Source organism: Miniopterus natalensis, chromosome 11 (genome assembly GCF_054644295.1).
Source record: "Miniopterus natalensis isolate mMinNat1 chromosome 11, mMinNat1.hap1, whole genome shotgun sequence".
NCBI classification, from domain to species: domain Eukaryota; kingdom Metazoa; phylum Chordata; class Mammalia; order Chiroptera; family Miniopteridae; genus Miniopterus; species Miniopterus natalensis.
The window spans coordinates 28,619,284-28,642,777 of NC_142091.1; the positions used below are offsets into that span (position 1 = coordinate 28,619,284).

At 37.8% G+C, this 23,494-nt stretch overlaps 1 protein-coding gene across 3 annotated transcripts in view; it reads left to right on the forward strand.

The window, feature by feature from the left end:
- GRM5 (glutamate metabotropic receptor 5) overlaps positions 1-23,494 on the forward strand; it is a 358,336-nt gene that overhangs the window by 249,695 nt on the left and 85,147 nt on the right. For all 3 annotated transcript variants that reach the window (XM_087822195.1, XM_087822196.1, XM_087822197.1), the window contains exon 3: positions 309-544. In XM_087822195.1, the coding sequence (XP_087678321.1) occupies positions 309-544 (236 nt within the window). The remainder of the gene's footprint in view (positions 1-308; positions 545-23,494) is intronic.

The following is a 23,494-nucleotide window of genomic DNA, read 5'->3' on the forward strand; positions in this document are numbered from 1 at the left end:
TTGTGCAGCTTCCAGGCATACATTGTATTTTGCAACCAGTAAAATTCTGCCAAACCATTAGGTTATTTTCTGCAGTTCAAGGTAAGTGGGGTTGGCAGCTTCCAGCCCTCTTAGACCTAGAGTTTCCTTTGCGTTGCATTTTTTTTATTTTAACAAGCTGCTATCTCAATAATCACGTAGACGTCATTCAGGACCCTCGTGTGGCCTGAAGTAGCCACTTACTGACATCTCTTCGAAAGGAAAGCCGGTGGGCTCAGCAGCTTAGGAGATACCTGTTCTAAGCTGAGGGGTCTTCTGTTTCCCCGCAGTGACGGCTGGGCTGACAGGTATGACGTGACGGATGGCTATCAGCGAGAAGCGGTTGGTGGGATCACAATCAAGCTCCAGTCTCCCGACGTCAAGTGGTTCGATGATTACTATCTGCAGCTCCGGCCAGAAACAAACCTCCGAAACCCTTGGTTTCAAGAGTTTTGGCAGCATCGTTTCCAGTGCCGGCTGGAAGGGTTTGCGCAGGAGAACAGCAAATACAACAAGACCTGCAACAGTAAGCGGATCGACCGTTTCCTTGCAAGCGGCTGAGGCTGAGGCTCCGCCTTACGCGAGCAGTGTCGCGGGGATGGCGGTGGTTACCTGGTAGAGAGGAGGGCTCTTCCATAAGCTGACGGGGTATTGCTGCTTATAGTGGTTGACAGGTTCTATTCTCATTAAGAAAACATATCAGAGCAGCGTCCACGCTATTGAAATTTAAAATGATTAGAATGTTTACATTTATATCATTCAAGAAATTGGCACTGGGCTAAAAGGGTAACGTGAGCTCCAGAGTAGAACTGTTCTTGACATCCTCGGAGGCAACTACATACTGCTCTTTGAGTATTTTTAGTAGTTAGCCCAGTGTGAGGCACTTAGTAAGGTGTTTATATATCTGAAGAATGACTGAGGGAATGTTGAAGGCCAGAGCTAGTTTCTACTTGCACCAATAAACCATAAAATCGTAGCAGGGAAGTGCTATATATAATTATGATATTTCAAGATATAACCTGAACAGAGCCATTCATTCAGTCATTCAACAAATATTTATAATGTGCCAAGTATTGCTTAGTTGTAAGAGCACCAAGATGAGGAAAACTAGTTCCTGCCTTCAGGAGTTTAGTGTATTTTAACAGAGATAGTCATGCCAACAAAAATTGCAATTCAATATTGTTAGTGCTATAAGAGTTAAACAAATGGTTTGGTTATTATTTGTAGCATGTCCAAAAGGAATCTTGACTCTAATAATCAGGTAGGATCAATATTGATATACATGTCAATGCCTGAAAAGGTGAAGGTTTGTTAAAATTGATAAGGGACTTGTTGGTACTGACTGTATTTGCATAGGAGTAAAATGTTTTAGTTGGTGGTGTAGGCGCCTTAGTCCATGACGCTGGAACACAAGGGTGTACTGGGGAGTTGGTTTGAAATCCTAGTCCATGAACCAATCCCAGTCCCCAGGGAGGTTGTCACATACCAGCACCAAAATGAGGAAAACAGGGATAAAGTAGTGAGTTTTTCATAATGCATTTTCCCCGGAGTTTAAGTCAATCCTATGTTTTTGGTATCAGTTAATTCTTTTGTGAAATGGTGGAGATAGTAAATGGTGATTTATGACTGTTTTTAAATGTCAGTGCTTAGTAAAATGACTCCACAACCTTGTGCCAGTCCCCGTTTGGGTAGAGGAGAGGAGACAGGTGCTGGGGTGTGGATATTGTTCTGGTCATTGAAATCCAGAAATCATAGAAGCATGGTGTGAGACTAGGTTTGCTTCTCTCCCGCTTTTCATATCCTGCTAACTCTTGACCAAAATCCTTGAATGCTTATTTATTTACAGCGTTTTTACTTTTTATTTTCGTGAATAAATGTGCATTTCAATTTCATAACTGTTTCCATATTTTTCACAGTTCTATTCAGTTTCTGAAGGACACAGACTTCTTTCCTCTCTTGAGATCTGGGGAGCTTATGCCTCTCTGTTCCCATTCAGTGATTATGTAAAAGTGATTATATGTAGCTACACTGGAGGAGTTATACAGGGTAAGCAGTATATTTGATCTCACCTTTAGTTCCTCTTTACTGAGGAATTAGCGACAACCCCTAACCAGTGTGACTAAGAGAATGTTTCCAGATGGTCTTCACCTTTGTGTGTACATATGTTCTTCTTGTCCCACTCCTTTTTGTGAGGGATATCTTCTATTGAAATAGTTCTTTGTTTCTCTTACTCTTTTTTTTCCCTGCTGGAGGTCTTATTTAGATATAGTCTTGAAAAACTCTTTGATTCCCATGGAAACATTATTTCTATGGAAACGTTCTTTGAACCTGTTGCTGCAGCTCTCTGTCTCTCACATGAACACCCTGGTGTGATTTCCCTGCTCAGAATCTGTTCCTTACTCCACTACTGGAAATCTCTCTTTAATCCCCCAGCCCTTGGAATCTTACCTGACACCAGATGTCATTTTGTACATAAACGTGGACACATATATAATACTTCTATTATTCCTCTCCATGAGGGGAGTACTATTTTTACCCCTATTTTAAAGATAACGAACCAAGATTTAGAGACAAAATAACTTGTTCAAGGTCACATAACTATTAAACCCTGAAACTTAGGGTTAAACTCAGATTTATCTAGAGTTTAACCAATATACTCCACTAAAACGGTAGAGAATTATAGTTTTACAAATATCTCCATCAAGTTTGTGTTATTTAATCACCAATATATAGGTCAAAGATACCAAAAGGAAAAAATAAATCCTAAGTTTATTTGTGTATAACTATGGAATGCAATAATAGATACTCAGATGTTCACTAATCTCTATGTTTGTTTTACCTCATTTCCTTGTTTACTCAAACGTCCTTTTAGCACCTCAGTCCCCATCTTCAAAAAGGCCTCAGGGAGTTTATCCACACCTGTGACACTACTGCATCTGTATAGCGTTTCCCTAGATACTATAGTGTCCTTAAGGCCTTTCGCCAGGCGGTATGCAGCAGACAACTATTTTTAAGTTGGAATGGTAAACAAATATTAGGAGCTTATCATTCATTTCAGACAAAAAGGCTCCTCCTTATTCACTGCCTGTAATAAATAAACCTAACAGATAGTTCAGTAAGCAAAGTGTCTTGATACAAAGAGTAGAAATACCCATAGCCTCTTAGGAGCTTCTTGGGAGGCAAAGTGTCAAAGCTAAGAGAGGCATCTAAATCTAGTTGTCTAGAACTACTGGTGGCCTTATAATGAATGCAGTAGTAAAAAGCTGGGTAACCAAAAAGTTGAAGGACAACTCCTAACCTTAAATAAGTAACAAGGCCATCCTGGAAATAGACTGACTCCTAGAAATTAATTCTGAATAGGTATAACAAAAAGTGATTTTTAAAAACCTGGATGGAAAACCAATGTGACTAATAAAAGCACAATGTTAACGGCAATGCCCCTAATACTACCTTAGTACAATTTTCCAAGTACGATTTTTCTTTAGAGTGATTTATTCATGATACATAATAATACCTGGATGACAGTCTTTCATACAGCTCCTTCTAATTTTCCACTAACGTATTGATGAATACATCAATAACAAAAGCAAGACAAAACTCATGTAATAGCAATTGTAACTAAAAGTGAGCGTCAACAAAATGCAATGCCAGGAGGACTTTCACCAAATAGCCATAAGGCCTATGCAGTCAGAAGAAAAGTCCATAGAGTTTCTTTTCACAACATGTGTGCATGTGAACACACACACACATACACACACACACACCAATGAGTAAAAAAGTTAAGTTTGGAAAAAGAAACTAAAGAGACAAAAGAAACTACTGTATGGGGATGAGTAAGGTTTTATTCAGGAAAAAAGGTGATAGAGTATATGAGAATGGAACTATTGGGTGGTTTTGATTGAATAAAAATTTTAAAGTTCCTGCATTAAGAAACATAATAAACAAAGTTAAAAGGCAAAAAAAGATGTCATATATGATGCCCAGCTGGCATGGCTCAGTGGTTGAGCCCATGGGGACCCGTGAACCAGGAGGTCAAGTTCAATTCCCAGCTGGGGTCATGGGCTCGATCCTCAGTAGGGGGTGTGCAGGAGACAGCTGATCAATGACTCTCTCTCATCATTGATATTTCTGTGTCTCTCTATTCCTCTCTGAAATTAATAAAAAACATTTAAAAAATTTTTTTAAAGATGTCATATATGATAATCTAAATATTCATTTCCTTGCAAGAAAAACTCATGCAACATTACAGTATAAATATTTTTAAATAAATGCACAATGGATAATATATTGGCAGATGCTTCATAGAAATGAGTAATAAACATAAGAAAAAATTCATTCCCATTGTTAATTATACAACTGCAAGTGTTTTTTATATTTCTATACTTTTCAAACATTCTAAAATGAGAATAAGTTATTTCTTATTTTAAAAAACAACATTTCAAATAATCATTTTAGGACCCATCCCTGTCCCCCCACCACCCACACACACATTTTTTAGGAAGGCACTTTCACTTATGTGTGGTGTGTGTGTGTTGTTGTGGAATAATGTGTATATATGTGCATAAAATATGCAAATGTTAAGTGTACAGTTTGATAAGTTTTACATATATATATGTAGATATATATATATACACACATATATATCTATAACTATTACCCAAAACAGTGATATCAGAAAGTTTCTTCATGCCTAATGCCAATAAATAACACACCCCATTAACATGAATTCTTTCAGTGTCTGTTAGTATTGCTTATCCTGCTACATTATAAAAATGGAATCTTACATTATTTACATTTTTGTGCGTAGCTTATTCCCCTCAATATAATGCTGTGGGGTTCATCCCTGTTCTTTCATGTAGTAGTAGTTTATTCTGTTTTATTTCTGCATATCAGAACTTACCAGTTCTCCTATACATGGACATTGGGATTATTTATAGTTTTGTGTATCATAAATAAAGCTTTTAGAAACATTCTTGTCTGTATACTCTGGCAGACACGCATCCTATCCTGTTAGATGTAGCCATAGTAATGGAATTGCTAGGTCATAGGCTAAGCATATGTTTAGGTTTGGTAGTTAATGCTAACCAGTTTTCCAAAGTGGTTGAACTGATTTATACTTAGAGCAATTTAAACTGAAAAGCAATTTAAACTGAAAAGTATGGCAGTTTAAGTTGCTCTGCACCCTTGCCAACACTTGGTACTATTTTTTTATTTTAAACATTCTGTGAGTGTATAGTTGTATTATATTATGATTTTGGTTGGCATTTCCGTTATGTATTATGAAGGTGAGCTGCTTTTCACGTTCATTGGAAATTTGGGCATCCTCTTTTGTAAAGTTTCTGTTCAAGCCTTTTGCACATTTCTTTGAGTTGATTACTTTTTTAATATCTGTGTTAAGAGCTCCTCATGTTCTGCGGATATGAGTCTTTTGAGAGAGATGCGTATCGTGAAAATTGCCCAATTAGAGCACAGCTTATTACTATTACCTGTTTTCTCTCATTTGCTATTTGTTTTCTGTTTGTCCATTTGTTCTTTAGTCCTTTATTTCTCCTTCATTATTGCCTTCTTTTGGATTAATCAGGAGTTTTTATTACTCTATTGTAACACTGGTCTCAACATTTTTGTTTCGTTTCTTGGTATAATTCATTTGGAGTTTTCAATAGAAATTACTATATGTATCCTTAATTTAATACAAACTATTTTAAGTTAGTTCTTATTTACATTCAACAATCTTACATATATTTAAGTTAATTTACCCTCTCCCACTTTTTTGCTATTGCCATGTAATTTACTTCCCTCTGGCCATCACCGCTCTGCTGTCTGTGTCTGTGGGTTATGGGTGTATGCCCTTTGGCTAATCCCTTCACCTTCTTTCTCAGTCCCCCCTCCCTCCTCCCCTCTGTCTGTCTGTTCCATGTGTCCATGCCTCTGTTTCTATTTTGTATGTCAGTTTATTTTGTTCATTAGATTCCACTTATAAGTGAGATTGTATGCCATTTGTCTTTCTCTCACTGGTTTATTTCACTTAGCATAATAATCTCCAGGTCCATCCATGCTGTTGCAAAAGTTAAGATAAAGAATATTTAAAATACTTTTAAAAATAAAAAGTAAAAAATTATAATTTTTTAAAATGCAGGTTTTCGTCTGTTCGGGTTTATTTTTTTTTTTTCTTTTCAGTTTTTTTTTCCCTTTAAAAACAGCATTCCATATTTATTTTCCTGGATTTCATGATTTCGTTGAGAAGTTAGCCATGATTCTTAACATTGTTTCCCTGATGTCAATATGTCTTTTTTCTTAGCTTTTAAGATTTACGTGCTTTTCTTTAAATTTTAGTTGACTGTGATGAGAATAGGAATGAATTCCCTTGCATATTTCTAAACCTGTGGATTAAAGATTCACATCAGTTTTGAAAAGTTCCCAGAAATTATTTCCTAAAACATTCCTTTTGCCACATTTCTCTGTTTGCTCCTTCTGGTACCATCACACCAATTGACTGTATCACACATGTGGCTTTTTTTCTGTCCCTTCATATCATTTTTCTCTGTGTGCTCAGTTTCATTCTTTCCTATTATTCTGGTTTCTATTTCACTAATCATGTCATCTCCTATGTCCAGTCTGCTATTAACAAAAATAAGAGGTACTTAATTTCCAATATGGAGTTTTACAATCTCAGAATGCCAATTTAATTCTTGGTATAGTTTCCAATTTTATGTTAAAATTCTCCTTCTCATCCATTTTTTCCAATCCTTTACTCTGTTTGCTTGAACATATTGATTATAGTTATTTTATGGTCTTTTTTTCTAATTCTAATATCCAGACCTTTGGCCAGTGTACTTCTATTGACTGACTTTTCTTAGGTATTGGTCACATTTTATGCTCCCTGGCACATGTACAGTATGTTTTCTTTTATGTCAGACAATGAGTTGAAAATCACCATAAAGATTTAATTTTACGTTATTTTTCCCCTACTGATAGTTTGCCTTTTCCAAATTCAAAGAAATTGGGATGGCGTAGGTTGTAGCATAAAATAGCAGCAGTCAGCCTCTGGTTAAAATGTCTTTAAGGAACAATTAGCACAGAATTTTAATTGAGAGCCTAGCTATTATATTCCCTGCCCTGGATGACTGACTCACTGATTTTTACTATTTTCGAGCTTTGCTTTCCAGCCTCCTGCACCATGATGTTTCTAAATTTGGCATGTATCTTGAGGAGCAAACTAATTGAAGTTTGAGCAGTTTCCATTCTTCAAGTGGATCTTTTCTTCTAAATGATAAAAAACAATGGGAGGTTTCAGTCTTTCTCTTCAAAATCTTGAGCCTCTCAGGCAGCCTCCAGAATCAGCACCTGAATCAGGAGGGAAGGTGGCTATCATGCCTTTAGGGCTCCCGGAGTTTGTAAATTCACATACCAGGTCATTTCAGTTGCCAAAAGTTTCTCTAGTTCCTCTTTTTTCCAGCGGTGTCCCATGCGAGGGGGAATTACACCTCCGCTTCCCAAGGCAACCGCTCATGTCCTCTCCCAGAACCTCAGAACGTGACTACTTAGAAACGGCATCGCGGCAGATGTCACTGGGCAAGATGAAGGCACACTGAAGTAAGATGAACTCTTAATCCAATAGGCCCGAGGTCCTCGTAAAAAGGAAGTGACCCAGAAACAGAGAGGCACACAGGGGGCAGGCCATGGGAAGACGCAGGCAGAAGCTGGAATGATGCAGCAGGACAGGACTGCCAGAGTGACAGCTGCCCCAGAAGCTAGGAAGAGGCCAGGGCACTCCACCCAGAGGCTCTCAGGGAGTGTGGCCCTGCTGACGCCTTGGTTTGGGACCGCCAGCATCCAGAACTGTTGTTTTAAGCCACCTAGTTGTGGTACTTTGGTAGGCAGCCCTAAGAAATGAAATTCTCTCCATTTAGACCAAGCTGCATTGTCACCTGGGTCCAGACCCTGCACGTAGCCTCAGATAATAAAGCAGCTGGTGCCACCTGCCCCCTTCTGCAGGTCTCCTCTCTGTTAGTTCACTTTCTTTGTTGCTTCCTTACACCTTCACTGCCTTTAAAATTTATTTTTTTATTTCTTTGGCTTTTATAGTTATGCAACAAAAGAATTTTCATTTGCCTTCTTTTCCATCCTGCCTAACCCAGGAAGCTCCTCCTTTACTCTTTATACTTAATTATCACCCTCCTTCAATCCCAATCTTGATGTATAAGTAAGGCCTGTCATTTATAATTTCTAAAATATTTATACTTTTCTTGATTTTGGTTTTATTTTTAAGCATTTAAAAACTTAAATCAAAATATTCCTATAACCCTTACATTGTATATGTTTTAACTGTGTTGTATTGTTAAAAAACAGTGAGCCCAATTTTAGTAAGTTTTACTTAAATTGCACAATTATGACTTAAATTATAAGTTAAATTAATAATAATGAAAATATTAAGAATATAATTTAATTTTTCTAATTGTTCATTTAAATTACCTAGTAATAAAAGCTATGGAGAATTTAATTAATACTGTTTTATAATAACTGTATGATAGTCTATTTTTGAACCAATTTAAGGACCCATTTCCTTTACAGTTATACTCTGACCCCACTGACATTCAGTTGCTTTCTCCTTTCTATGAATTCTCCTTGTCACCTCCATCACCTTCCAGAGGCGACATTAGCACACAAACATCCTCACCTGGATGTCCTGAAGACACTGCATACTTTTGTATCTAAAACTAGCCTCATTATGACTTCTAAAACCACAGCCTCCAACTTCACATCCCTCCTTTTTGAGTCCCCAGTGTAAGTAAATGAATCACTCGCCCACCCTGTCCCCCGATATGCAGGAGTAAGTGACCCTCATAGATTCCCCTTCTCTCATCCTCTCGTTAAGCTGGTGACCAAATGCCGGGAATTCCTCCTGCCTGAATTCGAGCATTTCTGGGGTTCTTGTAATGTTCTAATTCTGAAGCCAGTGGTAGTGACTAAGATCTGTTTATTTTAAGAAAAAATAATGTATTGTTATGATTTTTACACTTCTCTGTGTTAATGTTTCAATTTAGTAAGTTTAGCTTAGCAACCACACCTCCTTCAAATAAAAGTGCTATGGCCCCTGCATCCAGTCCAGCATTTCTTCTGATCTAAATTTTCCGTAGCACTTGCCCCCACGCACTCCCACTCTCCTACCAGCTTTCTGCCACCATGGTGCTTGGTCCCTCTTCCTTCTTTCCCTGTAACTCCTCCCTCCTTTCTTCTCAGTATTTCTACACACCAAAATTAATGTCTCTCCATTTCATATGGGCTGGTTAGCTATTTCTGTGTTTTCTCGTCTTGTTCAAAACTCTACCCCTGGAGAGAGGATGCTCACCTTTTCACCCCAAAGCTACTGCTAAAGTTACTTTGCCACACAGAAGGCTATTAACTCCAAAGAAAAAATGATGCCATCTCCACAGGGGATAAAGCAGCTAGAGCAATATAATTGTTTTCCACTGAATTACACCAACATATAAATAGAATTTTCACATTATTCCACCGGCAGGTAAACATTTTGTGTTTGTCTTTATCCATTAAATCTTAAATTTCTCTAGGAGAGGAGCTGTCTTACTCATCTCTGATTTCCAAATCCCTAGCACCTTGCCTTGTGTATCAGATATTTTACCCAATATTTGATAAATGTTGTTAAGTAAATGTGGCTTTATTTCTCTTAGGCTTAGGTAGTATTACAATGGCTGGAGGACCTAGAACAGTGGTTTCCAGTCTGTGGGCTGCAGGTGCCAAGGGCCACTGTTGATTTGTTGACTGGGTCTAGAATTCATATATGGTTGAGTATTGTTAGTAGACCGAACTATGTCTTCCATATCCTTGTGTGAACACGTGTATGTTTATACACATACGAACCTTATTTTTATGCACAAGTTGTTGCAGTTAATAAATTGTAGAATAGCTTTTCAAATTACTGAAATCATAGTAGTTTATTGCCACTATGTGTTTTCTATGTCAAAAGACACTGAAAGTACAAATAACATTTATGGAGTGTGTGGAATTATTTGACATGAAAGGGATTCCCTCTATGAGAAAGGTTGGCTGAGAGTTAAAGGATACTTTCATATGCATCAGAATGTTTTCCTGTCATCTTGTTTGCATTTAAAATGTGTATTAGTGGTTGAGCCATTATTGGAAACACTTCACCATCTCTAATTCTGAAAACATGACTAAAAAGCCAAGACTATGCATTGAGAGGAAATAACTGTCTAAGTAAGAGTAGCTAGATTATAAGAAAAGTAGCACAGATTAAAGTGCCACAGCTAACCCCTAAATTAGAGATTTCTCATCCTCATAAAATATTAAGGTTTCTGAGACTGCATTTGGAAAGAAAATTGATCCAGATTCCATGACTACACATATTGAGATTTTCACATTCTGTATTCATTTTTTGGAGATTTATAATGTACATCAACATATTGGAAAAAGACAAATCCTGTTGTAAAAAATTTTAAATACCCTTCTTTAATGCAGCTTTTTTTTCTGTTTTACTATGAACTCAACCTTCTTATGTAACACTGATTAGCACCATACTTCAGGAAGGACTACATGAGAATAATATTAATAACCAGATATTGAAGAAAAATTTTGATCACATTATCCTAGTGCATGTGGTAAGATCTGCTGAGCAAAAGCCCATTTCTGTCTTTATATCAGCCAAAGAATTAAGTTAATTAGAATTTGATGTGACAGTTTGGGCTTTAGACAATTCTTGGATTTTTTACATTTTGATACTTTTTTTGCCAGGAGAAAAATTTTTCTCCACCTTGGAGTATGCTTTAAAAAAATGGAACATAGAGGCAGACCAACCCCCGAGACACATATCAAATTTTTAAGAAACATAATCTGTCACATTTCTTCTTTTAATTTAAACATTAAAATGGTAGTGCATGTAATTTTCCATGATGAATGTCCACCAACAGAAAGTACTCAACCAGATCCTCAGAAGAAAGTCCTTGCATATGAAACTGCAAAGGTTCCCAGACTCATAAAACACTAGAATTGGAATCCAAGATGTATTAAAGATATTTAAAATAAACTAAAGGGAGATCTGACAAGCTTGCTGAATCAGTCACTTGAGACATACAGGTGCACTGTAAAAAGCACTGGCTTTAGACCCAGAAGGCCTATAGCCATCACTAGGCCTATCTGAGTCTCAGTTTTCTCATGTGTGAGACGGGGATGGTTATTAAAAATAAAACCGCCTGGCCGGGTGTGGCTCAGCGGTTGAGCATCAACCTAAGATCCAGGAGATCAAGGTCCAGTTCCAGTCAGGGCACATGCCCGGGTTTCGGGCTGGATCCCCAGTAGGGGGTGTGCAGGAGGCAGCCGATCAGTGACTCTCTCATCATTGATGTTTCTCTCTCTCTCCCTTCCTCTTTCTGAAATCAATAAAGATATAGTTAAAAATAATAATGATGATAATAATAATACCTAGCTCACAAGACTCTAGCGAGGCTTCAATATGATGATAAACTGGAAGACACTTACAGATCAGGTAGGAAAATGCCTGCCTCCAATAAAGATGAAGTGATAGAGGCTGGATTTACTCTCCTGTTTGAAATAACAACAACAAAACAGGACAAAATATATAAAACACAGTTTTCTAGGCATTAGAAATCAAGCAGTGAATGACAGTTATTCTTAAGAGACAAGAAATAAATGAGGTGAGCCCTCCGAGTTAAAAAGATGGCATTGTGAATTCAGAGAGGCCTAGGAAGCTAGAGTTTTCAGAGCCCAGGAACAAAGAGGGGAGAGCTGTGTGAAAAGAGGACTGTGGAGATCTGCAGAGATCCCCTCCAGAGCAACGATTTTCAACTAGTGCGCAGCAAGAATTTTTAAAACATGCTATACCTGACTCTTTAGTCAGGGGCACTGACCTCTTTTCCCTTAGGTTGTCAAATAAAAAATGACAACAGCCAACACAACAGCCGTCGGGTGTGAATTCCCTTTCTTGAACCGTAAGTATATAGGTCATATAATAGAGTTGCATCTTATTGCTCATGTAGCATAACAAGGTTGTGTCTTATTGGTTAATTCTTGGTACCAGAAATCCTTCTATACATGCATTGGCATCAGATTTTTTTTAAAAGTCACTTTGGATCGAAAAGGGTAGGTAATTTCTGTTTTTTATTATTATCAATTACTATTATTATTATTTTAATCCTTACCCAAGGATATTTTTTCCATTGCTTTTCAGAGAGAGTGGAAGGGAGAGAGGGAGGGACAGAGAGAAACGTGAGAGAGACACATAGATTTGTTGCCTCCCGCATGCACCCCGACTGGGGCCGGGGATAGAACCTGCAACTGAGGTATGTGCCCTTGAATAGAATCAAACCCAAGACCTTTCAATCAGAGGGCTGACGCTCTAACCATTAAGCCAAACCTGCTAGGGCTATTATTATTTTTTTTGAAAATCAATCAAAATTATACCTAATTTTGGTCAGATCAGCAGAAAATATAATGTATGTGTGCCATAGGAGGAAAAAGGTTGAAAATCGCTGATGTGGAGTATTGAGCTGGGTATTGATATCTACGTGGATTTGAATACTGGAAAAGAGCCACCTGACAGATTAGAGGACAGTGTTCCTGGCACCCCTATGGGAAAAGAAACACAATCTATCCCCAGTCAGACTAGGAAAACATACAGTGCAGATGGTTAAAACAACATTTAAGGGAAATTTTATAGCATTAACTGACTATATTAGAAAGGAGAAAAAATCTCAAATCAATGTCTAAAGACCCACCTTCAGAAACTTAGAAAATAGGAAAAAATTAAACCCAGAGTAAGTAGAAGAAAAGAAATAAGAGATCAGAATGAAAATCAATGAAATATAAAACAGGAACACAATAGAGAAAAATCAATGAAACTAAAAGCCTGATTCTTTTGAAAGATCAATAAAATTGAAAAAAACAAATTGATCAGGAAAAAAGAAAAAACATAAATTACCAATATCAAGAATAAGTCTACATCAATTCAGATCAGTACAGAGCCTACAGATGTAGAAAAGAAAGTAAGAAAATATTTTCTAAACAACTTTATCAAATAGCCAACTTAAATGAATGAAATTCCTTGAAATGGGCAAATACCAAAGTTCACTGGTGAATGGACAACCTGAATAGTCCTGTATCTGTTAAAGAAATTAAATTTGTAATTAAACACTTACCACTAAGAAAACTCCAGAGCAGATGGTTTCACTGGTGAATTGCTACCAAAAATAAGGAAAAACTGATAAACATTCTACAGAAACTTTACCAGAGAACTAAAGAGGCAGGAATACTTCCCAACTCAGTCAGTGAGGCCAGCATTATCCTGATACTAAAGCCAGGTCAAGATACCATGAGAGCCCGGCCGGGTGGGGCCCGGCGGCTGAGCGTCGACCTGAGATCCAGGAGCCGGCGGTTCGATTCCGTCAGGGCGCAGGCCCGGGTTGGGGGCTCAGTCCCCTGTTGGCGACCTGCGGGAGGCAGCCGATCAGTGATGACTCTCTCATCACTGATGTCTCTCTCTCTCTCTCCCTCTCCCTTCCTCGCTCTGAAATCAATAAAGATATATTTTAAAGGAAAAAAAAAGATATCATGAGGAAAGAAAACCATAGACCAATATACCTCATAGACATTGGTGTAAATAGTCTAAACAAAATTTTAGCAAATCATACCCAACAATATTTAAAAAGTAACTATATCATAACTAAGTAGGACTTATCCCAAATGTAAGGTTGATTTAATATTCAGTAATTGATCAGTGTAATTTTTATAGTATTAAAAACTTATAAAATCATATAAACTTATAAAATCATTAAATATATTAAAACCTAATATTAATTTAAAATTCTCAGCAAATTAGGAATAGACTAAATGTCCTCAGCCTAATAAGATTTCCTCCTATGATCAGGCAAGGAGATTGCCTCTTACACAACAGAGGTTTTGTCAGTAAAATATACTAAATCAACTAAAGAAATGAGGCCAGTCTGAGATTTGACATGATAAAATAAAACTGTCTTTATTAACAAATGGCATGATTTCCTATTTAGAAAATCTAATGGTACAAAACTTCTAGTGAGTTTATTAAATTTTCAATATACCAGGTTAATATATAAAAACTTACTGTATTTCTATATAATAGCAGTAAACAATTAGAAAGTGAAAGAAAATTACTACCATTGAAAATAATATTAAAAATATAAAATAGTCAGTGGTAAATCTGAAAATAGCAAATCTTTATGCTGAAAACTACAAAACAGTACGCAGAAAATTTAAGATTTAAATAGAGATACACTATGTGCACATATCAGAATATTCAATTATGTTAACATGTCAGTTCTCCCAAAGTTGATCTATAGATTCAAAGAATGATAGTCAAAATCTTAGCATTCTTCTTTAAGTAGAAATTGACGAGTGGACTTTAATTTTTTTATGGAAATACAAATGACTTAGAATATTCAAAATAACTCTGAAAAAGAAGAATAAATTTAGTGGATTAGCACTACACGACTACCAAGACTCAGTCTAAAAATAGAGTAATAAAAACAGTGTGGTATCAGCATAAAGAAAGACAGATCAATAAAACCAACAAGAAATTCAGAAACAGACCCACATGTATATGGAAAACTGGTTGACAAAGGTACACAAGCAATTAAGTGGAGAATAGGTAGACTTTTTAACAAATGGCACTATAAAATTTGGATTGCCATAGTTCCAGTGGACTATTACTCATCAACAGGAAACAATGAACTATTGATGTACCTAACAATGTAGCAAATCTCAAAATAATTATGGTGAGTGAAAGAAATCAGGAAAAGAAATGGTACAAACTGCATAATTCAATTTCTATGAAACTTTAGAAAATGCAAAGTAATCTACAAGGACAGAAGGCAGCTCAGTGTTCGCCTGGGTTTGGGAGGGACTTTAAAAGTCTGTGAGAAAACATGTGGAGGTGGTGGATGGAATGCATACATTCATTATCTTGATTGTTGTAATGGTTTCACAAAAGTATACATATATGAAAATGTATTAAGTTGTTCACTTTCAGTATGTGAAGTTTATCATATTTCAATTATATTTACTAAAGCTTTTAAGAAGTGTTTAAGTACAATTATATACATATATTTATTTGAGAATAAGCCAGACTTGTTCTCAGGCTTCAGAGAATTCCAGCAAATAACCAAATAATGAAATTCTTTATCTCTTATATCTCTTGGGATTTTGATGCTCATAACCAAATAGAAATTTATTTTATAGAAGGATTTTTTCCCCTCTTGCTTTTAATCCATAAGCTCATCCCTTTTGAGCTGCCCAGTGCAGCCCTCTCTCCTAGTCTCTCAGATGGCTCAGTAGGCTGTGCTGGGTAGTGGGCAGGAGAGCTTCCGAGGGAGGACCTGTTAGGTTCAGCTCCACCAGTTTAGCTCCACCACTCACTCAATCTGTAACCTTGGGCCAGTTACCTAGCCTTGCCTTCTTCATTTACACAATTTAGATAATACTTATATTTTAGAGTCAATATGAAGATGTTAAAAAAGATGACCTATGTAAAGATTTTATTAAAGAATCTCTAGAAACATTGTATTAAAAGTACTTAACAACATTATCACAACAGATTGTCCTTTAGAAAAATTTACTTTTCAGTTATTTTTTAAATTTACCTTTATTGTTGAAAGTATTACAGATGTCCCCTTTAAGTTATTGTGAAAAATAAATGCACCATATTGTACTAGTAAATATATTTTCCAATAATCTCCAGGCTAGGAATGATGATTAGTAGTATATTATTAGAATATAACATTAAAAATATATATGTTTCCTCTGCCTCTGTTGGCCTTAGTCTTCATATCAATGTGGGTATTTAAGTCTAGTATGCCTGCCTTAGAACAGGTGCCATTCCCTGAGCCAATATATAGAGCTCTAATTTTATGGGTGAGTGTCAGATGCTGTATATGAGTTTACCCACATCACCATGGCAACTGTGTGGGATCCATTGTTGTTACAGCCCTCATGGTTGGCCTGATGTTTTAACATTTCAGTAATTGCCAGTGTCACAACCTTTAAAAATTGTAGAGAACTGACACACAGGCCAGATGGCTACTAAATAAAGAAGTTACTGCCCCCCACAGCTGTGATGCGGAATTGAGGTGTCAAGAGAGCCTTCTGTCAAAGATGGGAAATAGCTTGACTAAATTATTGTTATACCCTTACAATCTTGGGTAATGCCAGGTGAAATCTGGGGGAAGAGTCTGATCTGGTACTTGACTTCAAGCTACCAACATGAAAGAATAAAATATATGTTATTAAAACTAGGTAAGTTATTTATCTCTTCAGTAAATACTTACTGAATGCCTACTATGTGGCACTCATTATAATTTTTTTAATTTGGTGTCAGATTTGTACAAGTAAATAAAACAGACAAAAATAACCTGCCCTTCATGGAGCTTACATTGTTACAGGGAGATCGATTAAAACAAAATAGGCAAGTTATGTTTTATATTATATGGTGATAAATGCTAAAAAATTAAAACATGGAAGCAGGGTTTAGAATGTTAGGGAAGATGCAATTTAAATAGGGTGGTCAGCCCGGCTGGGCGTGGCTCAGCGGTTGAGCATCGACCTAGAATCCGGGCGATCGGGGTTCAATTCCCGGTCAGGCCACATGCCCAGGTGCGGGCTCGATCCCCAGCAGGGGGCGTGCAGGAGGCAGCCGATCAATGCCTCTCTCATCATTGATGTTTCTCTCTCTCCCCCTCTCTTTTCCTCTCTCTGAAATCAATAAAGATATATTTAAAAAAAAAAAAAATAGGGTGGTCAGGGACAGCCTTACTGAGAAAGGGGCCTTGTATAAACCCAGGAGGAGATGAGGGTACCCAGGTGGACATGGGGAAGATTATTCGGGGAGTAGGAAATCATGGGTACAAAACCCAGAGAGGGGCTGAGCTGTCGTATTTGAGGAAAGAGTTGGAGGGCCAGTGTGGCTGGCGCAGAATGAGTTGAAGGAAACTACTAGGAGTGATGGCAAAGAGGGAACAGAGGGTGAGATCTTATGGTTTCTTATTGGCATTGCATTGACCTTGGATTTTACTTAAGTGAAACATGAAGCCATTAGAGGATTTGGGCAAAGGAAGGACTTGTACTGGCTTTTTAAAAGATCACTTTGGCTGTCATGTTAAGAATAAATAGTAGGTGTGGGCAAGAAAAGGAAAGCCAGGAGATAATTAGAAGGCTATTGCAGTAATAAGATGAGAGGTGATGGCTTGGATCCAGGCAGTAGCCGTGGAAGCAGTGGGTATTTTTAATTCTCTCCATTTATTGAGTGCTTCTATATGCCAGGCATTGTGGAAGAGAAATGCAAGTATAGTTTTATCATTTATTCCCCAATTCTGTTGGGTAGTAGTGGTAAAACTTTTCAGTGCAATAGGACACTAAAGCTTGAAGAGGTTCACTAGTTTTTCCAGGACAAGTTGCACTGCAAGCACTTGAACTCCATTGGACTCCACAGCCTGTGCGCTGCTCACTCTGCCCCAAGGTCTCTCAGGTTTAAAGCATTGCTGGAATGTGTGACTCAACCAGAAAGAGTCACAGGCGCCTGTGGATAGGAGAAATCAGTGTGGGTCAGAGTATCCAAGGATAATTACGAGGGAGAGTTTGGATGTGGTATGGATAAGTGGAGAGGAGGGGCCGAGGAGAGAGAATAGCCTGAGCAAATGGGAAAGAAGTACTGGTGTAGAGTCCGTTATGGAGAGGGCTTCTGTTTCTTTATGGACAATAATGATAGCATTCCAATTCGCAAGTCATGTGATAGAAAGAGCATGGTTCTCTGAGTCACTTGGAAGACTTGGGACAGCTTCACAATCTACATCAGGCTGTGATGTGAGAAAGAAAGAAACTTCAGTTGTCTTAAGGTGCTAGAAATCTGAAGGTTGTCAGAGAAGGAATGTTAGTTACCCTGACTTGCTCTATGTTCTTACTGCTGCTGGTGGGCAGCAGCTCCCGGACCTTTGTTGTGATGTGTAAACGCTCCTCTACTCCAAAGTGTCTACAAAAATTAGAGGATCCATCTGTACCATGGTGATTCTTAATAACCCTCTCAATTCTACTTTTGGAATATCTCCAGAATATGTGAGCTGTTGCTTTCAAAATATTTTACTGATTAGCCCAAGGCTTCATGAAAATCAGAGTAGATATTAAATATTACCTAAGTGGCACATGATTTATTTTCAAAAAACAAACTATTGATACAAATTCAGGGAATTTATTAAATTTCTATTTATCTTCTTCATCTAATTATGGTTTTATTTGAACATCCCTTAAGCAAGATCCTGAGCTAGTTTAATAGTTATAAAAGGGGATGCAAAGATTATCTGGTGGTTGATCTCTTCCTTCAGTTATCTTATAATTTGTCTGGGGAAACCTTTAATAGGAGGTTACACATGTTCATTAGAAAATGAGTGAAATGGGCCTTCAGAGATCTTAGGTATTAGAGAAGGTAGAGAATGCTTGTGTCTGGGGAGACTGGGCCTTAATGATATAGTTAGCATTTCAGTTGAGTCCTGAAGTTTGGTTGGGCTGTGAGAGGGAGAGTTTGAGGTAGAGTATTTCAAGCTTAGAAAACTCAAGAAACTGAAGAATAGAATTGAGAAAATATGAGCCCTATTCAGGTGATAGAGGGTAAACTTGCTCAACCAGAATGGAAGCGTCATGTATATTAACAGATACGGCTGGAAATGAAAGTGGGAAAACATTTCTTAAGGATTGTGCATGCCAGGCCATGAATTGAGGAATTTTCTTCCCCATATTAAATAATTGGTGAAGGTTTTTGAGAAAGAAAATGATACAGTCAAAAATCACACTTAAAAAGGTTAATCTGACAGTATCCTTCAGTGTTTCTTGGCTGAAGGCGAGATTAGTATTTTAATGTATCAAGCCCCTGGAATTTGAGGGTGTCACAGCAGCTCCTGTTGGATGACAGAAGATTGGCACAAACTCGGTGACTCCTGAGGCTAAGGGAATGGAAGGAGTCACGGTTGACTCCAAGGTTTCAGTTATAGGCTACTGAGAAACCGTTGTTAATAGAAAAACAGAGAAAATAGAAAAGGGGAATAAATTGGGTGAAGAAGACGAGTTTCACTAAAAATACTTCAAGTTTGAAGTTACACAGGTAGAAATGCAAAGAGACGAATCAGAAGTGGGACTGGCACCTTAACAGTATGCTGTGGTAATAAAGACCCCCTTAGTGAAAAATTACTAGCAGTTAAGTAGACAATTAGAAGCCTGGGTGGAGCTTGAAGAGCCCAAAGCTAGGCTGATAAAAACTATCCTGTGTCCATCCTGCAGACAGTGACTTCAGAAAGAGCAGGAACCATTAGACCAAAAAAAGATCCATAAAGAAATATGCTGCAAACTCATATATTAATAAGTACCACAAGTCTGATTCATGAGTGATGGAGTTGCATAAATAAAAAGTTATGCACACCGGAGACATCATAGTTTAATGGTTAAGTGCAAGCTTTGGCATTTGACAGGCTATATTTATATCCTGTTTCTGCCACTTAATAGCTCTGTGACACTGAACAAGTTGCTTAAACTCTCTTTCCTTACTTTCGTCAAATGTAAATTTAGGATGATACTAAATACTTACCTGATAGAGATCTTATGAAAAGAACATGGAATAGTACCGATGAAGCACTTAACATAGTCTTTAGCCAGCTCAGGCTACTGTAACAAAATACTGTAGACTGGGGTGTTTAACAGAAATTAATTTTCTCACAGTGTTGGAGGCTAGGAGCCCAAGATTAGGGTGCCGGTATGGTTGGGTTCTGTCGGGAACCTCTTCCTAGCTTGCAGACAGCTGCCTCCTCATGGCAGAAAGAGCAAGCTCTTTGGTGTCTCTTCTTATAAGGACCCTAATCCCATCATGAGGGCCCCACCCTCATGATCTCAGGTCCCATCCCAAATACCCCCAAAAGCCCCATCTCATATATCATCACATTTGCACTTGGAGCTTTAATGTAATCTTGAGGGGACACAATTCAGTCCAGAACACATGGTCTCTGGAATTTAGTAAAATTGAATAAATTATATCATTATTAGTAATTTTCTTCTGTACAATATTTTTCTCTACCAATCTCATAGAGCTAAGAATCCCAACACTTCAGAACAAATAAAATAATGTGATTTTAAGGAGGAATTCATCTGAAAATTACATTGTCTGAAAATGTAACTCAAATAAATGAAAGTTAAAACCTCTCCAGATCACAGCAGAGAGAAACATGAGAGGTTAATGCATTGATAAATCACATGTAAACTCTTGCTTCTTTTAATGTTCCAGGTTAAAATGTTTCCCGTATCCTGCTTTAATTAGCATTTGTTGCATCTTGGAAATTCTAGCAAAATATTAAAACAGGATTTAAGGGTGTTATATGGTTTTCGAACACCTTATTTGACATATAGTAAATTACTTCAAAAGAGGGGATATATTTTTTTAAATCCTGAATAATAATATCCCAGGCAAGAGAAAGCAGCGGGGGTGAATTGAATTTCATGTCTGCATTCTTTGCATTAAATAATTCAGCTCAGGGAATCTTTTGGTCTGTGGTTCTACTTTAATATAAAATTAAATAATTTCCCTCTGTCAAATTGAAAGTGCCCATACAACCCATGGAATACTAGATAGAGCCAAACCAGTAATTATCATAAAAATTAATATTTGAATTGAAATTTACATAATTAGTAAGTAGTTGTCTTGCTGATAACGGGTTTCTTTTCCAAAAAACAATTTGACTCATGTTAGGGGTTTTGGTTGCAATCACTGGGACCAATTTTAGCTTGGCTGACTTAAGTAAAATAAATAAATATAAATAAAAATAAATACTGTTACTTGGAAGATTATTGAGGCCTCCTAGGATCTACTGGTAGCTGGAAGACCAAGTTTGGAAACTTGGGCCAGCTCCCTAGGGCCATGAGACAAGAAGCTCATCAGTTTGGCCAGAGTGTAACTGCATTTGGACACCCACTCGCTTCCTTGTAAATAAATACCAGCATCCTTTTGCTCTAAGTCACTTTCTCTAGATTTCTGGGAAGGTGCTTCCAACTTCTTGAGCCTGGGAAGCATTTCCATTACCTGACAACCACGGCATGGAGAAAGCAGGACCAGGCTCCTTTAACTTCCCTAATGAAAGGATGCTATAGCCTCTGGAATCTAGGTGCATTGAGGAGCTCATCGAAATTAGGAAGGGAGTTTGGATTCTATGCAGCCAAATCATGAAGATTACTAGGGCTTAATTCAGTAATTGGGAATGATATAAGCGGCCTCATTACCATCGTTGTTACCATAATTAACATTAATAAGCGGTTGCTTGCTTGCTAGTCTCTATTCTCACCCACACTTGCCCAGCACTAACTCATTCTATGCTCCCGTCAATCTTACGAGATAGCTACTGTTAGTGTCTTTTCGTTAAAAAATGAAGGAAAATACTTAGTGAGGCTAAATAACTTGCTCAAGATAACACAGCTAGTACGTGGCAGAGCAGTCTCGGGCCTCATACTGTATAACTCTGCTGCCGCAAGACTATTTTACAGATTATTGAATATACTAGGTGTTTAACAAATATTAGCTTGAAAACTCTGGCTAGAATAGCTCCGGCATAAAATTGGTGCTCAATAAATATTTGTTGAATGAATAAAGGAATGTATATCATGGAATGTATATCATGTGTTTATTAAAAGGCCAGGTGTCAGGGGACAGGTGTCCCCTCCCTCTGTAGTTCCGCCGCCCCCTCAGCTTGCTGCTCTGAGCCTGTGCTGAGCTGGTGATCCAGGAATCAAAACTGCCAAAGTCCAAGTTATAATAAAATCAACGCGTATTCACAACAGTAAGGTAAACTGTGTATTTAAGCAGTTTCTTATGTGTTTTACTTCTTTTTAAACTTGATAATATTTTAGAAAGTATTTTCAGATGAGAGATTGAACACAAATGAAATGTCTTTGTGAATCATTTCATTTTTTTCAAACTCGTTGGCTTTCCACTGTGTTTTTTTGTTGTTGGTAGTGGTTTTTTTTTAATGGATCATTCCTGGAGACTACGCAGGAAAGAGAAGTACTTCAGACACGGGGCAGAAACATCCACCACTGGGGCCACAGTTAATATAACCAAGGGCAGGTCCCACTTTGACCTCCAGCAATAATTAGACGTAAGAAGTGGGAATTTTTTCAAAGGACAGTAATGTCTCAGTTCTGAATTGCTTCACTCTAGATGAATGTCAGGCCAGATGGACCAGCTCACAGATTTCTTTGGAGAACTGGTATAACCTGCCCTAAATCTATAGATTATAAGATGATAAAATTAATTTTCTATAATTATAAATGTTTCAAGGTTTCCTCTTGCTCTTTCATTCATTTGCTCTCTCTTGATCCTCAGATATTATTCTAGTTGTTATTTTACAGATGAGCAAACCAAGGCTCACTGAAGTTTACTGGATTGCCCAGGCAAGGACAAGTAACTGACAAAGAGCAAAAATATGAATCCAAGCCTCTAAAATTATCTTACTTTTATTATATCATGCTGCCTACTGTAAATGCAAAACAAACACATGGAACACTAGATAGAACCAAACCAGTAGTTTTTATAAAAGTCAATAGTCGAATTGGAACTCAATAATTAGTAAGCTGTCCAGCTGATAACACTGAGCCACCATGGAACCCAATCTGGAACTTTGCTGAATGATGTAAAGCGGGGAAGATCGGTTTCTCGCTGAGTAGTCTCAAGGACATTTAGTTTTTTTCCATGTTACTGGGTTTTGACTTTAACACAGGTATTAAATACCAGTCCACTAGAAAAGACCTGGGTTGTGTTGCATCTGGTGCTCAGATGATTGGAGTGAAGTTGGGACTGAGCCTAGGAGGTAAGAAAGTTAATGTTTAGAAGAATGGTTTCTTCTGTTCTGTCTGCCTTTGGTCCTAGATCCTCTGTGCTGGTACAGTGCTGGAGTGTTTGAGAAGTGTGCAGTCCAGATACTAGTGATGCTTTACAATTTTTTTAAAAGTATATCTTTATTGATTTCAGAGAGAGGAAGGGAGAGGGAGAGAGAGAGAGATAGAAACATCCATGATGAGAGTCATTGATCAGCTGCCTCCTGCACGCCCCCCACTGAGGAAGGAGCCCGCAACCCGGGCATGTGCCCTGACGGGGAGTCGAACCTCAATCTCCTGGATCCTAGTTCAATGCCCAACAGCTGAGCCACACCCGGCCGGGCTATGCTTTACAGTTTGATGTGTCTTCAATCTGTTTGTCCTTAGAATAGTTGTCTAACATATGAAACTCAGAGGAAAGGGGTGGGGGGAGTGGGAAGAGATTAATCAAAAAACTTATATGCATAACCCACGGACACAGGCAATAGTGTCTTGAAGGTCTGGGGAAGGGGAAGGAGTGGGATGGAGGGGGTCAATGGGGGGGAAGGAGACATCTGTA